A 12,772-nucleotide genomic window follows, 5' to 3' on the forward strand; every position below is an offset into this window, starting at 1 on the left:
CAATGCTTCAAGTCCCATTTATGTATGTCAAATTCCGCTTCTAGCAAAACCAAACTGTGCCATCCCCGCTCTCTGACGTCCTAGCTCCCTTTGATCGGTTTGTGTTTCTGCATCACAGTCATTAGATACGGAATGTCCTATAAACTTTAGGTCCAACTGTTGTGCTTCAAGACCTTGACAGCCCTCTATGGAGAAGCCCTCTAAATTGATGGCATATCCGTAAAGGCCCAGTTTAAATGGCATAGGCCTCTCTAGTCGCCGAGGCCATATCTCAACATCAAGCATCACTCATATTGGAAGGAAGCCTCTGAAGAACCTCTCAAGTGATTAGAGTGAAGATCAGAAGAACTTTGGTAGGAACATAGGGCCAGATGTATGAAACTATTTTGCGTTCGCAAACAGTGCGAATCGCAAAATTAGGCTGTTTGGGAATGCAAAATGACCTTTCCTTATGTATGAAAGGCCTAGGCATTCGCTATTTAGGTAATCGCAATTTTTAGCAAATACCTAGATTGCGAATGCAAATAGGGAATCACAATTAGCGAATCCTTAATGCACATATAAGAAGCCTTTCCTAACTGCAAACTGTGCATTTAGGAAACGCTATTACCATCAACTTCAAGTTGATGGTAATCATGTGCAAACTTTGAGAAATGCACAAAGTGCCATGCAGCGCACACATGCCCCTAAAGCATGCGCGTGCCTTACATGTGCACCTTTTTTTAATTTTTAAATATTTTTATTTGCTTTTGTAAAGTGCATAAACATAACAGGCATGTCACATATAACCATCTCCCATACCCAGTCTCCCCTCCACCTTCCTCCCGCCAGACCCACACTCCCAATAGCGTCACAACACAGCTATATAATAGTCCCCACAACTCTGGAAAAGTGCAAAGATCGTTCCGATGCTGCCCTCATGCAATCTGGTGAACCAAGTACCTCTTCCCCCATCTAGGCCATGATATTGTCTCCACTTCCCCCATACTCTAATGAATTTCTTGGGGCAACCCCTCGCTTTGTATGTGACCCTCTCTGCCGCCATATACATATCCATGCCCCTTCTCCGCTCGTCTATCTGAGGAGGCATGGGAGCACCCCATGCCCGGGCCAGGTCCCTCTTAGCCACCACTAAAGCCAGTACTACAAAAATCAGGAGTGGGCGATTCAAGTCCACATCATTTGTTATGCCCAGGAGCACCAGTTTGGGGTCCACTGGGAGAACCACCTCCAGCACCTCACTTAATTCCCTCAGAATCTTAGTCCAGTATTTCTGAATTATAGGGCACATCTAGATAATATGATAAAAGTCCACCTGCACCCGACCACATCTCCTGCAGTTAGTGTCACTAGCACGCCCCATACGGAGCAGCCGCAGTCTGTCATAATATACTCTTATGCAGGATTTTATATTGGATGAGCCGGAGACGGGTATCCAACTCCCTTAAGTTTTGTTCCTATGTCTCTCTAAGCTTCACTAGTCCGTCAGGCACATTATTGATCAGAGTTTTATAAGTCAGGGAACGTACTTTGCAAGGGATTTGCTCCTGTAGTAAACGGCCCTCAAGCGGGGCATACTCTGGCAAGGGAGAGGCGAGCACCTTCTCCGCCCTCCATGCATGGCTCAATTGCGCATATTTCAGATATTGAGTGCGGTGCAGTCCGTATTCCGATCTCAAGGTCTGGAATGTCTTCAGGTCTCCCCTCTTCACCAGATCCCCTAATATGGAAATTTCAATGTCATCCCATCCTTGAAACCCCCTCAGCTTATACAGCTCCTTCAACCACGCGCAGTGCCATATCGGGGTCTGTTTCGTCGGTTTGTGTGTCCAGCCAATCGTCCTAGTCGCTCTCTTCCATACCTCTATTGTAACCCGCGTTGCTGAGTGCAGTCTTTCTTTCCCTCTACCCCTGTATATATAGTGAAAACAAGTGCGCTGTGCCATTGTCCTTCTCTCGAAGTTATAAGTGGGATGATCTGCTGGAGCGTGAAGCCAGTTGTTTATCGGTGATAAGTGTTCAGCCCAATAATAAGCTTCGATATTTGCAAGGAGATCCCCCATTGTACTGATTTCTTTGCAATGTATCTAGGGCTAGCCTGGATTGTCTCCCCAACCAGAGCAATGACCGGAGCTCAGCAGTTATATCTTTAAACACCTGTGGGGGAAGGGGAAGTATTCATTTTGTAGGGCATAAAGGAACCGCAGCAACGTTATCCTTTTGAACATCGCGGCACGCCCTAAAATCGTCAGGGAGAGCGTCTTCCACCTAGCCGGGTCCTCAGCAAAGTTTGTGAACACCCGCTTAACGTTTCTCTGGTATGAGAGACTTCTATCCTTGGTTACATATATCCCAAGATATGTAAACGCTTCGTCCGTGACCCTAAGAGCGCCGGGCAAGAGGGGCCTGTCTTCTCCCCGTCTGCGGCTATACAAGATCGACTTGTGCCAATTTATCTTGTATCCTGAATGGGCGCCATAGCGTCTCAGCAGGGTAAACAACACTGGGATCGTAGTGGCTGGTTGGGTGACATACAAGAGGACGTCATCCACATACAGCGATATTTTCTCCTCGAACGTGTCCGTCTGCTCAATTTTAAACCCTCATGTCTTTTTCCTGCCGAATTTCACATGCCACTATCTCCATAGTAAGGGCAAATAGCAATGGTGACAGCCCTGCCAAGTCCCTCTCCGTATGGGGAAGGCCTCTGACAACACCCCATTAACCTTTATCCTGGCTCTCGGGTCTGTATAGAGGAGTCTCACCCAATTGCGGAACTTGGGACAAAAACCAAACTTGATTAACACACCCTCCACCTTTTTTTTCTTCTTTTTTTTAGGGGCACTTCAGGGGAGCCTTAGGCCTTAGGACACCCTTGACTTTGCATTACCTAATTTGTGATTACCAATTAGGTAATCGCGATTTAAGTAATACAAGACCATTCTCACCTATGGGCCTTGAAGCCCATGGGAACTAATGGAATCACAATTACAAATAGCAATTCCCTAATTGTGTTTGCGATTTTTAAGAAATCGCAATTAGGGAATTGCTATTTCAAGTCTGTTTTGTTAAATCTCATTTTTCAATTTCTAAATAATGATTCGGTAAAATCGCTATTTGAGAATCGCAAAATTATTTTTTCATACAACTGGCCCATAGCTCCTGCACAGATATTCTGCTGTTGTAGCCCTGAAATAAGAAGGGCAACTCTCAGGCTGGGCGGTTTAATCCCATATAGTAGAACTGGTTATTAACATTTCTCCATCTTCTTCATATTTAGGCAGCAAAACATCTTTCTTTAAGGAAAAACATAACCAGTGTGAGAAAAACAGTTGAGGAAGCAGATGAAATTCCCACACTAGCAATGGGTTTTGTGGAGATGAGATGGAGAACAGAACCCTACAGTTAAGGTTTTTGTCATGGAGTGGAAAAATGAAACGAGGCACCATCTTCCAGTAAGAATAATAATGAGGCTGTATAATTTATTTATGTCCCTTAAAGTTAGGATGCAGTTTTTCCTTTATAGACTTTATATCTATGGCACCGGCTTCCTTTAATTTTCTGGGGGGGGGCGGGGGGGGGAATAGGCTTGGCCAGCAATTCTTTACTATATATGCTTTTAAACCCATTTTCATTTTCTAACAGTTTTACGTTTTGAAATGCATCTTGACCAGCTTAGTCACTCCTTACGTCCCCACACATCAGCTCCGCTCACTAGGCCAGCACCTGGTGATGGTTCCAAGGTTCCTGAGAGTGCGGGCAGGAGTCCGGTCTTTCCGCAGCAGGGCAGCCCACCTCTGGAATTCGCTGCCCACCCACATTCGGAGCCATACCGACTACTTGGCTTTTAGGAAGGCCATAAATACATACCTGTTTCCCACCATGTAGCCTTGCCTTTCCCACCATGTTAGTTGCTCTGCCGGCAGCGCCGGGACGCCCCTTTGCTGGGGCAGCTGTTGCGCTTTACAAGTTGTGGTAACATAACATAACATAACATATATACCAATAAAATATATATATATATTTTTTGAAAATACATTGTTACATTTAGAGAATTGTATTTATTGTGCTAAAAAGGTTTTTGAGATCCAACATATATAGAAGGATATTCATGGCTTATGAAAATTAATAACATGATGTAGAATATGTCTTTATTTTTAAACCATTTCAATCCTACATGTTTTTACAAGCGTTCGGTAACCTCACTAGAGCTGCAGGAAATATCCTTGTAGCTAAGAATAATAGTGGCTATTGCCTGATGGACATACCTATCCGCACCCTTTAGGTTGACAGAAAACCAGTACACCCTTCACCCTATGTCTCTAGTGAACACCTCCTGGAGGAGGCTCGGATGTGCAGTGTGCTCAAGGAACAGCAAACCCTAGCACACTGTTTGAAATGGGAGGCCGCCAAGTGAATATGCCCATTGACTGCCTGGTGATTAAAAGCGTTACTTGACACTATCCTGTAGCTCTCACCTGCGATGAGTTGCTCTAGACGGACACGTTCATGGGCAGCATGCTGATCTACTAGAACAAGTAGATTACCATCTAGAAGACAATAAATGTGAAAAACAAGATCAGTGGTAAGGGAGGGTAACTGAAATATAATTACTAAAGGTATTAAAATAGGAAACAGCCTTTCCTACAGTTAGCCTGTAGTCTCTATGGTGATGGGTATAGCAGAGGAGGCACCAGGAAGGGGGGGCACCATAAATGATAGTACGCATGTTCCATGAAGAGGGAAAGAAAAAGTTATGTACCTGTTACTATAGTTCCTCAATATTAGAATCGATCATAGATTCACATGCTTGAATCATTCCCGTTGTCGAGCTGGAAGTCCCACAATACACATTGGGAGCAGTACAATGTTAAACATGGGCAGAAATCCTTGACGTGATCACAAAAATAGCCTATTCACATAATTTTAATCAGAAGCTCAGTCAATTAGCATACCCTTTACCCTGCCCAAGTCTCCATACTGTTCAGATTTTGTAGCACCAGTGTTTGAAATAATTAACAAAGCATGAGTGAGCCTGAGATGGGGAGGAGGTTTAGTCACGTGTGAATCTATGAGAAATACCAATACCAAAGAACTACAGTTATAGGCAAATAACGTTTTGTTTATCAATCTTGAATCTTTCACCTGTCTATATCGCGGCCTGCCTCCGGGTTGTTGGCGTGACGCAGTGTAACCTTTCTTTTTGCACAATAAATGTCTTGCACCAAAAAAAACAAAAAAAAAATCTTGAATCTTTCACAGATTCACATGCTTGAATCAGAGTAGGATTCAGCAATTTACAGTTCAAAGGATTATAGCAGATGGTGAGAAAAGAAGAAAGGAAGAAAAATCTGTCCTGAATGACAGAGATGACGCAATACTGCTAGTACCACAACCGCAGCTCTGTTAACTGTTTAGTCACGACAGTAATGCTGAGAAAGGTTGTGTCTGTTTATCCATGTGGCTGCTCTGCAAATGTCTGCAATAGGAACTGAAGCAAATAAGGCTGTAATAGTAGACACACACTTCATGTGCAACATGCCTCGACATTTCCTTTGAGAGGATAACCTGCTTCATTACGGCAAAAGACTATGGCAGCAGACATTCAGCAAGCTATTCCTTGTTTTAATAATTATTATACTTTTTGTGGGAGACCAAAGGACACTAATCGTTGATCAGATTGTTGGGAAGATGGTTGGGAAGATTTTGTTTTGTCAGGATAACATTTTAAGCACTTTAGCCATCCAATGAATGAAGGTCTCTCTCTGTAGCATTGCTTGGATTCTAGAAGCATGTTTTTAACATTACTGGCTCGTATAAAGAAAGTCCATCTGTACTTTATGTATGAAACAAGGGTTCATTCACAGTATGACTATAGTCTCTGAACTGGAGAATAGGCTGCTTTTTAGGTCTGAATCACACTAATGATCTTGGTGGAGATTAGTGCTAATAGATGTGCCACTTTCCAAGAAAGGAATTTTTACTCTGCTTTGTGGATTGGTTCAAGTTGGGCTATGTTCAAATACCATTGGTTAGGTGGAGTTCTTCATGGTGGACAAAGCCTGAATAGGCATTTAAGAAATTCTTTAATGGTTCTTTTAGACTAGAGTTATGGTTGACTGAGTGTTCTTCTTTAGCTTGACATGGGTGCTAGGTGGACTCTGACTGATGCACAGCTTAATCCAGATTTTATGTTGTTGTAAAAGGTACAGCAATATATGTTGTGGCAGAGATAATATTGAGGGTTTATTAGTATTAGAACACCAAGAACAGATTTGTTTCTATCTAGCTCCATAACGTATGTTTGTTGAAGCTCCTCTAGCATTTGAAAATACCTTTATGTAACCCTCCGGAATATCTAGAAGGTGGCATTGAATGAATTCAGGATCTAAGCGGTCAAGCTGCAGCACTGGTTGTGCCACCCCAGGGACTCCACACCAAGGGTATGCTCTCTGCCATTCCAAACTGCGAATCTTGGTGTGTGAGAAAACTGAAGAGTCAACATGGCACACCATGCCCACAGACAATGCATGAGATATAGGTAAGACACCCCTCTAGCAGGTCTTAGCCCTAAGGCAGGGTACACAACAACTCATGTGAGGGCATACCTGCCTGACCAGAAATGCCCCTACAATATCCTTGTAGATTCCTGGATATTGTAAGTGACCAGGGAAGCCATAGTAAGTGCATGAACTGGACACTTGTCATTACGAATTCACCAGCTCCATTATAGAATCACTGAAATATGGGATGTTTGGTACCAAACATTTCAGCATAATAAACCTGCACTGATTCCAGCGTCCGATTTATTAAAAAGTGCACACTATGGACCCTTTAGAGGGGTTCACTGAAACCTACCAATCCTTAGTGTGATCACCAACTGGCCTAAGCAAGCCTGCTACCACCAGACAGAGGTCTGACCTCATGGGGAGAGTGCCTAAGCACTCTGAGGACGAGAACAATGCTTTTCCTGGGTGGAGGGGTTCACACTTTCCCGGGTCAGGAAGAGCCATCTGTGGCAGGGAGCTTCAAAGGCCTTGCCCCCTTTGTAATGCGACTCCAGCCTCTCCTGTTAGAGGGAGCATGCCCACTTACAGTTCTCACCCCTTTTTTGGCAGGACAGGCGGGAACACGTAGAAAGAATAGGAGGTGTGTCCCCCTTGGCCAACTCCACCCCTCAGGTGCTGGAGGCGAGCTGAAGTACACTTTTCAGTGCCCACCATCTTAAAGATGGTAGAGCTCCTCTAATCAGGATCAGGGCGACACCCAACCCCCCCATGTGGGGTGAGCATTTAGAGGGTGTAGTCAACCTTAATGTAGTAGCCTATTGGCTACTACCTTGCACTCCCTTTAAACACCCCTAAATATAGTATTTAGGTTGTATCCCTGAGCCTCAGTTCCTGACAACCTAAGAAGAGCCGGACACCACAGAGTTGCACCTGGAAAAAAGGCTGCAGAGAACAACTGAGGTAGCCCCAGCCCTACAAGCCTGTCTGCAGCCTTGGATGATCTTGTGCCAAAAGATGACTCGTCCTGCTATTCCAGCGACATCCAGGGAGGACTGCCTATCTTCGATAAAGACCAAGATCTCCTGAGAACAGCAGACCTGTTCACCATCATCAAAGTAAAAACTCTGCGACCTGAAGAACATCGAATCCTGCCCCCAGTTCCACCTCTGCACCCTGTGACTCTGGCCTGAGTCCAAGTGGACCACCGGTTCCAGCAAGGTTCTCCAGCGCTCGAGTCCACCGTGAGCTGACCTCTTCTGGACTTCGCAACGTCACCTGCAGCCTCTGCACAGAGACCTCTCCCCCCCACCCCAAGGCGACCTGCTCCGGTAAGCGGTTTCCAACACCAAAAGACACCCCTGTACCCGTTCGCCCTAGGCCTTGGTGAAGACGACCAAAGGTTTACCTACGTCCCCGAGCATGGCAACTTACCTGCCCAGCTGTTGGTTTCCTTCGACCGGTCTCTGGCCTGAGCCTGCAGCCCTTGTCTGATTGGGTCTTTGTCCATTGCTTTGCATTTGGCACTCAACGCTGTGTTGACACCCGGGGGCCCCTGTGCTGCTGGTGGTGTAGTGTTGGTGCTGCTTTGGCTGCTGTCCAGTGCTTAAACTCAACCTCAGGAGACAGGTCCACCAAGCTGCTGCTACTTAGCTGTAAGCACCCCCTGTTCGATTGCCCAAATCCCTATTCAGTTGCATTGGGTGCCCAACCTCAAACTTGCACCTGGCTGCTCCTGTATTGCTGGTGGTGCTGAACTGAATCTTGCCCAATACTGATTTTAACTTCCGAAGACCGGCCTTATAAGTCAATGTTACCTATACGTATGGTGAATGTTTTCTTCCTCCCATAGGTTAACATTGCAAAGTCTGAAAATTGCATTCAGTGTCCACTTTTTATACTGAAGTATTTCTACTGCAAAATACATTTACCTGAGACGAAGTACAGTGGTTCTACTAATTAAATATAACCAAGTATTATTTTGATAAATCTTTCTCTGATTTATTCATTGAGTGTGTGTCTCATTTATTGCCACTATGTATACAACAAATGCGTAACACTGGCCTTTGAGAAGCCTAACTGCTCGCCCACACTACCACAAAAGAGAACATCAGTATTATCTACTTTAGCCTCTGTAAAGCCTCTGGGGATCCACTGGACTCTCTGCACACTACACCTCTTTTTGGTGTAGTATATACAGAGCCAGTTTCCTCAATAGGTATCAACACTAAGGAAATGCAGGCCCAGTGCTATGGCTTTCAAATCTGGTATGTTGATACACAGTTGTGCTTCTTTTGGGCAACCACTTGCCACTAACTGCTAGTTCCTGCAAGTGATCTCCCCAGCACTCTTAAAGAGGCATCTGTATTCATGACAAATTGACTGTGGTCTTGGAGAAAAGACAATCGATCCCACATTTTGGTATTTTTGTGTTGTGCCCATTGTGGTTAAGCTTCTTTCATTTAATTTGTCTATTGTATGAGGTCGTCAAATGATCCGTGCACTTGAAACCACTGTTTGTAGAGATCGTCCTGAAAAGGTCTCATTCGAAGGCGGCAATGAAGGATGAATCGGATGCTGGATGAAAAAAATCTCTAAAAATTACATGAAAATTCGGACTGTGATTTTTTTTTCTTTTTGTAATTTCTTAGCCATTCTTGTTAAGCGTTCCAGTCTCTCTTGGGATGAAAAGGCTTTGTGTGCCACTGTATGTAGTATTGCTCCTAGCAACTTTAAGGCTGATTTATTATTGTTTAAAGTAACTCCTAATTCATCGATGAGCCACAACTGTCCCTGGTAGATTTCTTTGCGACTTTGCAGGAATTTCTCTTGACTAACCACTTGTCTAGACATGGGAACATTTGATGGTCTTGCTTACTGAGATGAGCGGCTACTGTAGCCATGCACTTTATGAATATACTGGGAGCTGAATTGATTCTACCAGTTAAATATCTTGAAATGACAGTGGCAACCAGCCTTTTCAAGTTGCAGGTATTTAAGCTGATTGGGATGGATTGGTATGTGAAAATACACATCCTGTACGTTTAAAAATTTCATCTAGTCTCCTTGCTGAAGTAGTTGGAGAACTTCTTGTAGAGTGACCATGCAAAATGATTGTTTTTTGAGAAGCTATGTTGGGATTAGCAAAAAAAGAAACCAGAAGGCTGTGGGCCATTCAGAACTCGGCAACCAGATTCACTCTTAACCTCCCACGCAGCACTCACATCACACCGCACCTGCAGGAGCTTCACTGGCTCATCATTCACAATCAAGCACAACTCAAACTTCTCACCCACACTTTCAAGGCACTACATAACACTGTCCCAGTATACCTCAACAATTGTATCTGCTTTCACAAACTTTCCAGACACCTCCGCTTGTTCGGACTCCTACTTCCTACACACATCCCAAGCAAATGGGAAACCAGATCCAATGGTCAAGCCCTCACTTACATTGCTCCTAAAGCATGTAACAACCTGCCCCTACACATAAGAGCCCCATTCTCACTTCTTGAATTCTGACTTGCTTCTCAAGTGGTCCCACTAGGACCTAGGAGTGGACTGACTTGCACCTGTCCAGTGCCAGGAAACCTTCCCATGTGATAGTGCGCTCTACAAATCTGCATAACATAAAACAACATCCTTCAAAGATCCAAAATCAGTGTCCATTCTCCAGACTTCTTTTTTCATTAGGAAAAAGCAAGAATAGAAGCCCACATTGTGCTGGTATTTGGAGACTTGTTCTATTGTACAGTTTCTTCAACATTATGCAAATCTCTGCTTTTAACAGACGAAGATGTAAATTGGGCTCTCTGGGTGATGGTTAGGTGGACATTTTTGAATGAATTCCAGGATGTGGTAACAACGTATGAGATCGAGTACCCAGCAGTCGAATGTCATAACTGCCCATTGTCTGTAAAAAGACGCAATTCTTCGACCTACAGATATTCCTTGATTCATTGTGACTGTCGGTTTTGTAGTACTGTCTTCTTCAGTACTCGTTGCCACTTGAATGATTTGTGGATTTTCTTTGAGGCACATGCTTATGGTAGGATGCTGGTGGCTGAGGTCTATTGCTACACAGAGCTCTGTCTATGTCTGTTAAATTGGCTAGTATGGTTCGTATTTATAAGGTTGGTAATGTCTTATAAATGTAAATTAACCTCTGCCTCATACCCCTTGAAAAGTCTGTGGCGCTTGTGTTGTAGGATCCCTAAGGACAGTGCTGTGCCTGTAACTGTTTCAATTGACTGGAATGCTTCATCCACATGCCGCCCAAGAAAGTGATTCTGTGATTCTCCATTGTATTGCATGTTTATTATTCTATGCTATACCTCAGGTCTGAATAGGGTAGGGCAAGGCCAACCTTGAATGCGCAGTACTTAGAGCCAGGTAATGACAGAATCCTTTTGAAGCAATGTCCATTGCACTATCTATGATTATCAAGGAGGTTTTCTCTCCTTCGACCGGAATTACCCTTGTTTCTTATCATAAAGTAGGTATTCAGAAAACAGTTGAACGTTTGACGACTTCTGACAGTCCTATCTCACAAAAAATGTAAATGCATTAGTTGCTCTGATTGATGATGTTTCAGTAGCTGAAAAACATTTGCCGATGTTGTCGTGCCATCTTATATCTATGTCAGGTAGCGTTGAGCATGGAAATGTTGGTGGTTTCCTCAATCATCACTGGGGTGTGTGCATCACTACTGAATCTGCACAGGGGTGACCAATGACACAAGCTGGGGTGTTGTCAGGGCTTTACATTTTTTGTATGATCTAGGACCTACCAGAACCACCATGGCCGAGTTCATCATTACTTCAAGACTTTCTGACTAAATCTGATCAATAACTGGAATGGATTTTTTATTGTCTTTCCTAATTATTTTTTAAAATCATATAGAAAGCAGACGTTCTCTTTAGCTTCCTCAATGAGACTGTGAAAACCCAAGATGTCACATGGAGGTTAATTTGTTGCTGGTGGAGTGATATCTCTTGCAATGGGTGCTATAAAATCATCGCACTCAGCGCCCGTGGACTGACGAGTAATTGGATTCATTTGATTAGTAATCATCAGAATATGGGCCAATTGTAGCTGGAGGATTAGATTGCGTTGTCAAGGGTGAGTGTGGTACCAAAGGTTTGGATGGTGGCTACACATGGGTTAGTGGAGTGGATGGTCTTGAGTGAGGCCTTAATCGAGGTGAAGACTGCAGCCTTGAAGGTTGGTTTGCATGGTGAGATGGAGACTCTGGAAATCATTTTTGTAGTCTGTGGGGATAAGATGTAAATCTGTAACCAATTCTACAGAAGCTTGTACCATCTCTTCCTGCGAAGTCTGTGCATTTTGCTTATAATGGTCATATGTGTATTGCCAGGTGTCCTCATCATCTTGAAAGGGCTGGTAACAGTTTCTGTAATCTAGGTCTTGTGAATGACTATGGTCAGTCCAGGAGAGATCTTCTGCTGTTCGATAATTGTCATTGTCAGGGTCTTGATACTTAACCCTTAACTGCGTCGGAGTATAGACAAGACCAAATAGTTTGTCAACGGTCTCGCAACAGACAGACCCCGTTGGCCCCATGGTATTCAGAGGCATTGTGCACTCAAAAACAACAATGTAGGAATAGAGAGAGACTTTGGCGGAAAAATTATACAGATGAAGCCAAATCTAGATACAAGGAATCAGTGGCCATGTATAAAACCATGATCTCTGAGGCAAAACGAAAGTACTATTGTGACAGAATAGAAACAGCCAAAAACTCGAATAAATCACTATATGAGACCACTAAACAGCTAGCTGGTCTATCCGTCGATCTTACCCCTCCCCACTCCCAGGCTCTTTGCGACGCACTGTCCAACTTTTTCTTTAGCAAAGTTGATGACATTTATCGGGTTTTTGCCAATAATACTACTACCTCCTCGAGGCATTCAATTCACCACCAGGGTCCTACATTTTTGCAGTTCCACGAGGTCACCTGTCTGCAGGTACAGAACATCGTGTCATCCATCAAATCGGGCTCGGCCCTAGACCCATGCCCCTTGAAGGTCTTACGACCGATTATGGAGGCAGTTCTTCCGGCCATGACTGCAATCTGCAACTCCATGTTTTGCACAGGCATCTTCCCAGAGACGCTAAAAAAGACCTTTATAAAACCTCTCCTTAAGAAACCTAACCTCGACAAGGAAGAACTTAAAAGTTATCGCCCTATTGCTAGTCTCCCTCTGATGGCAAAAATAGTGGAGAAAATCATGAACTCCCAACTCT

General features: G+C 44.0%; 1 protein-coding gene across 1 annotated transcript in view; it reads right to left on the reverse strand.

The window, feature by feature from the left end:
- The window catches only part of MLH3 (mutL homolog 3), a 325,229-nt gene that overhangs the window by 156,886 nt on the left and 155,571 nt on the right, over positions 1–12,772 (reverse strand). Inside the window, exon 7 of the mRNA XM_086937507.1 lies at positions 4,479–4,550. Within this exon, the coding sequence (XP_086793633.1) occupies positions 4,479–4,550 (72 nt within the window). The remainder of the gene's footprint in view (positions 1–4,478; positions 4,551–12,772) is intronic.

This window comes from Lissotriton vulgaris, chromosome 9, assembly GCF_964263255.1.
Source record: "Lissotriton vulgaris chromosome 9, aLisVul1.2, whole genome shotgun sequence".
Classification (NCBI taxonomy): domain Eukaryota; kingdom Metazoa; phylum Chordata; class Amphibia; order Caudata; family Salamandridae; genus Lissotriton; species Lissotriton vulgaris.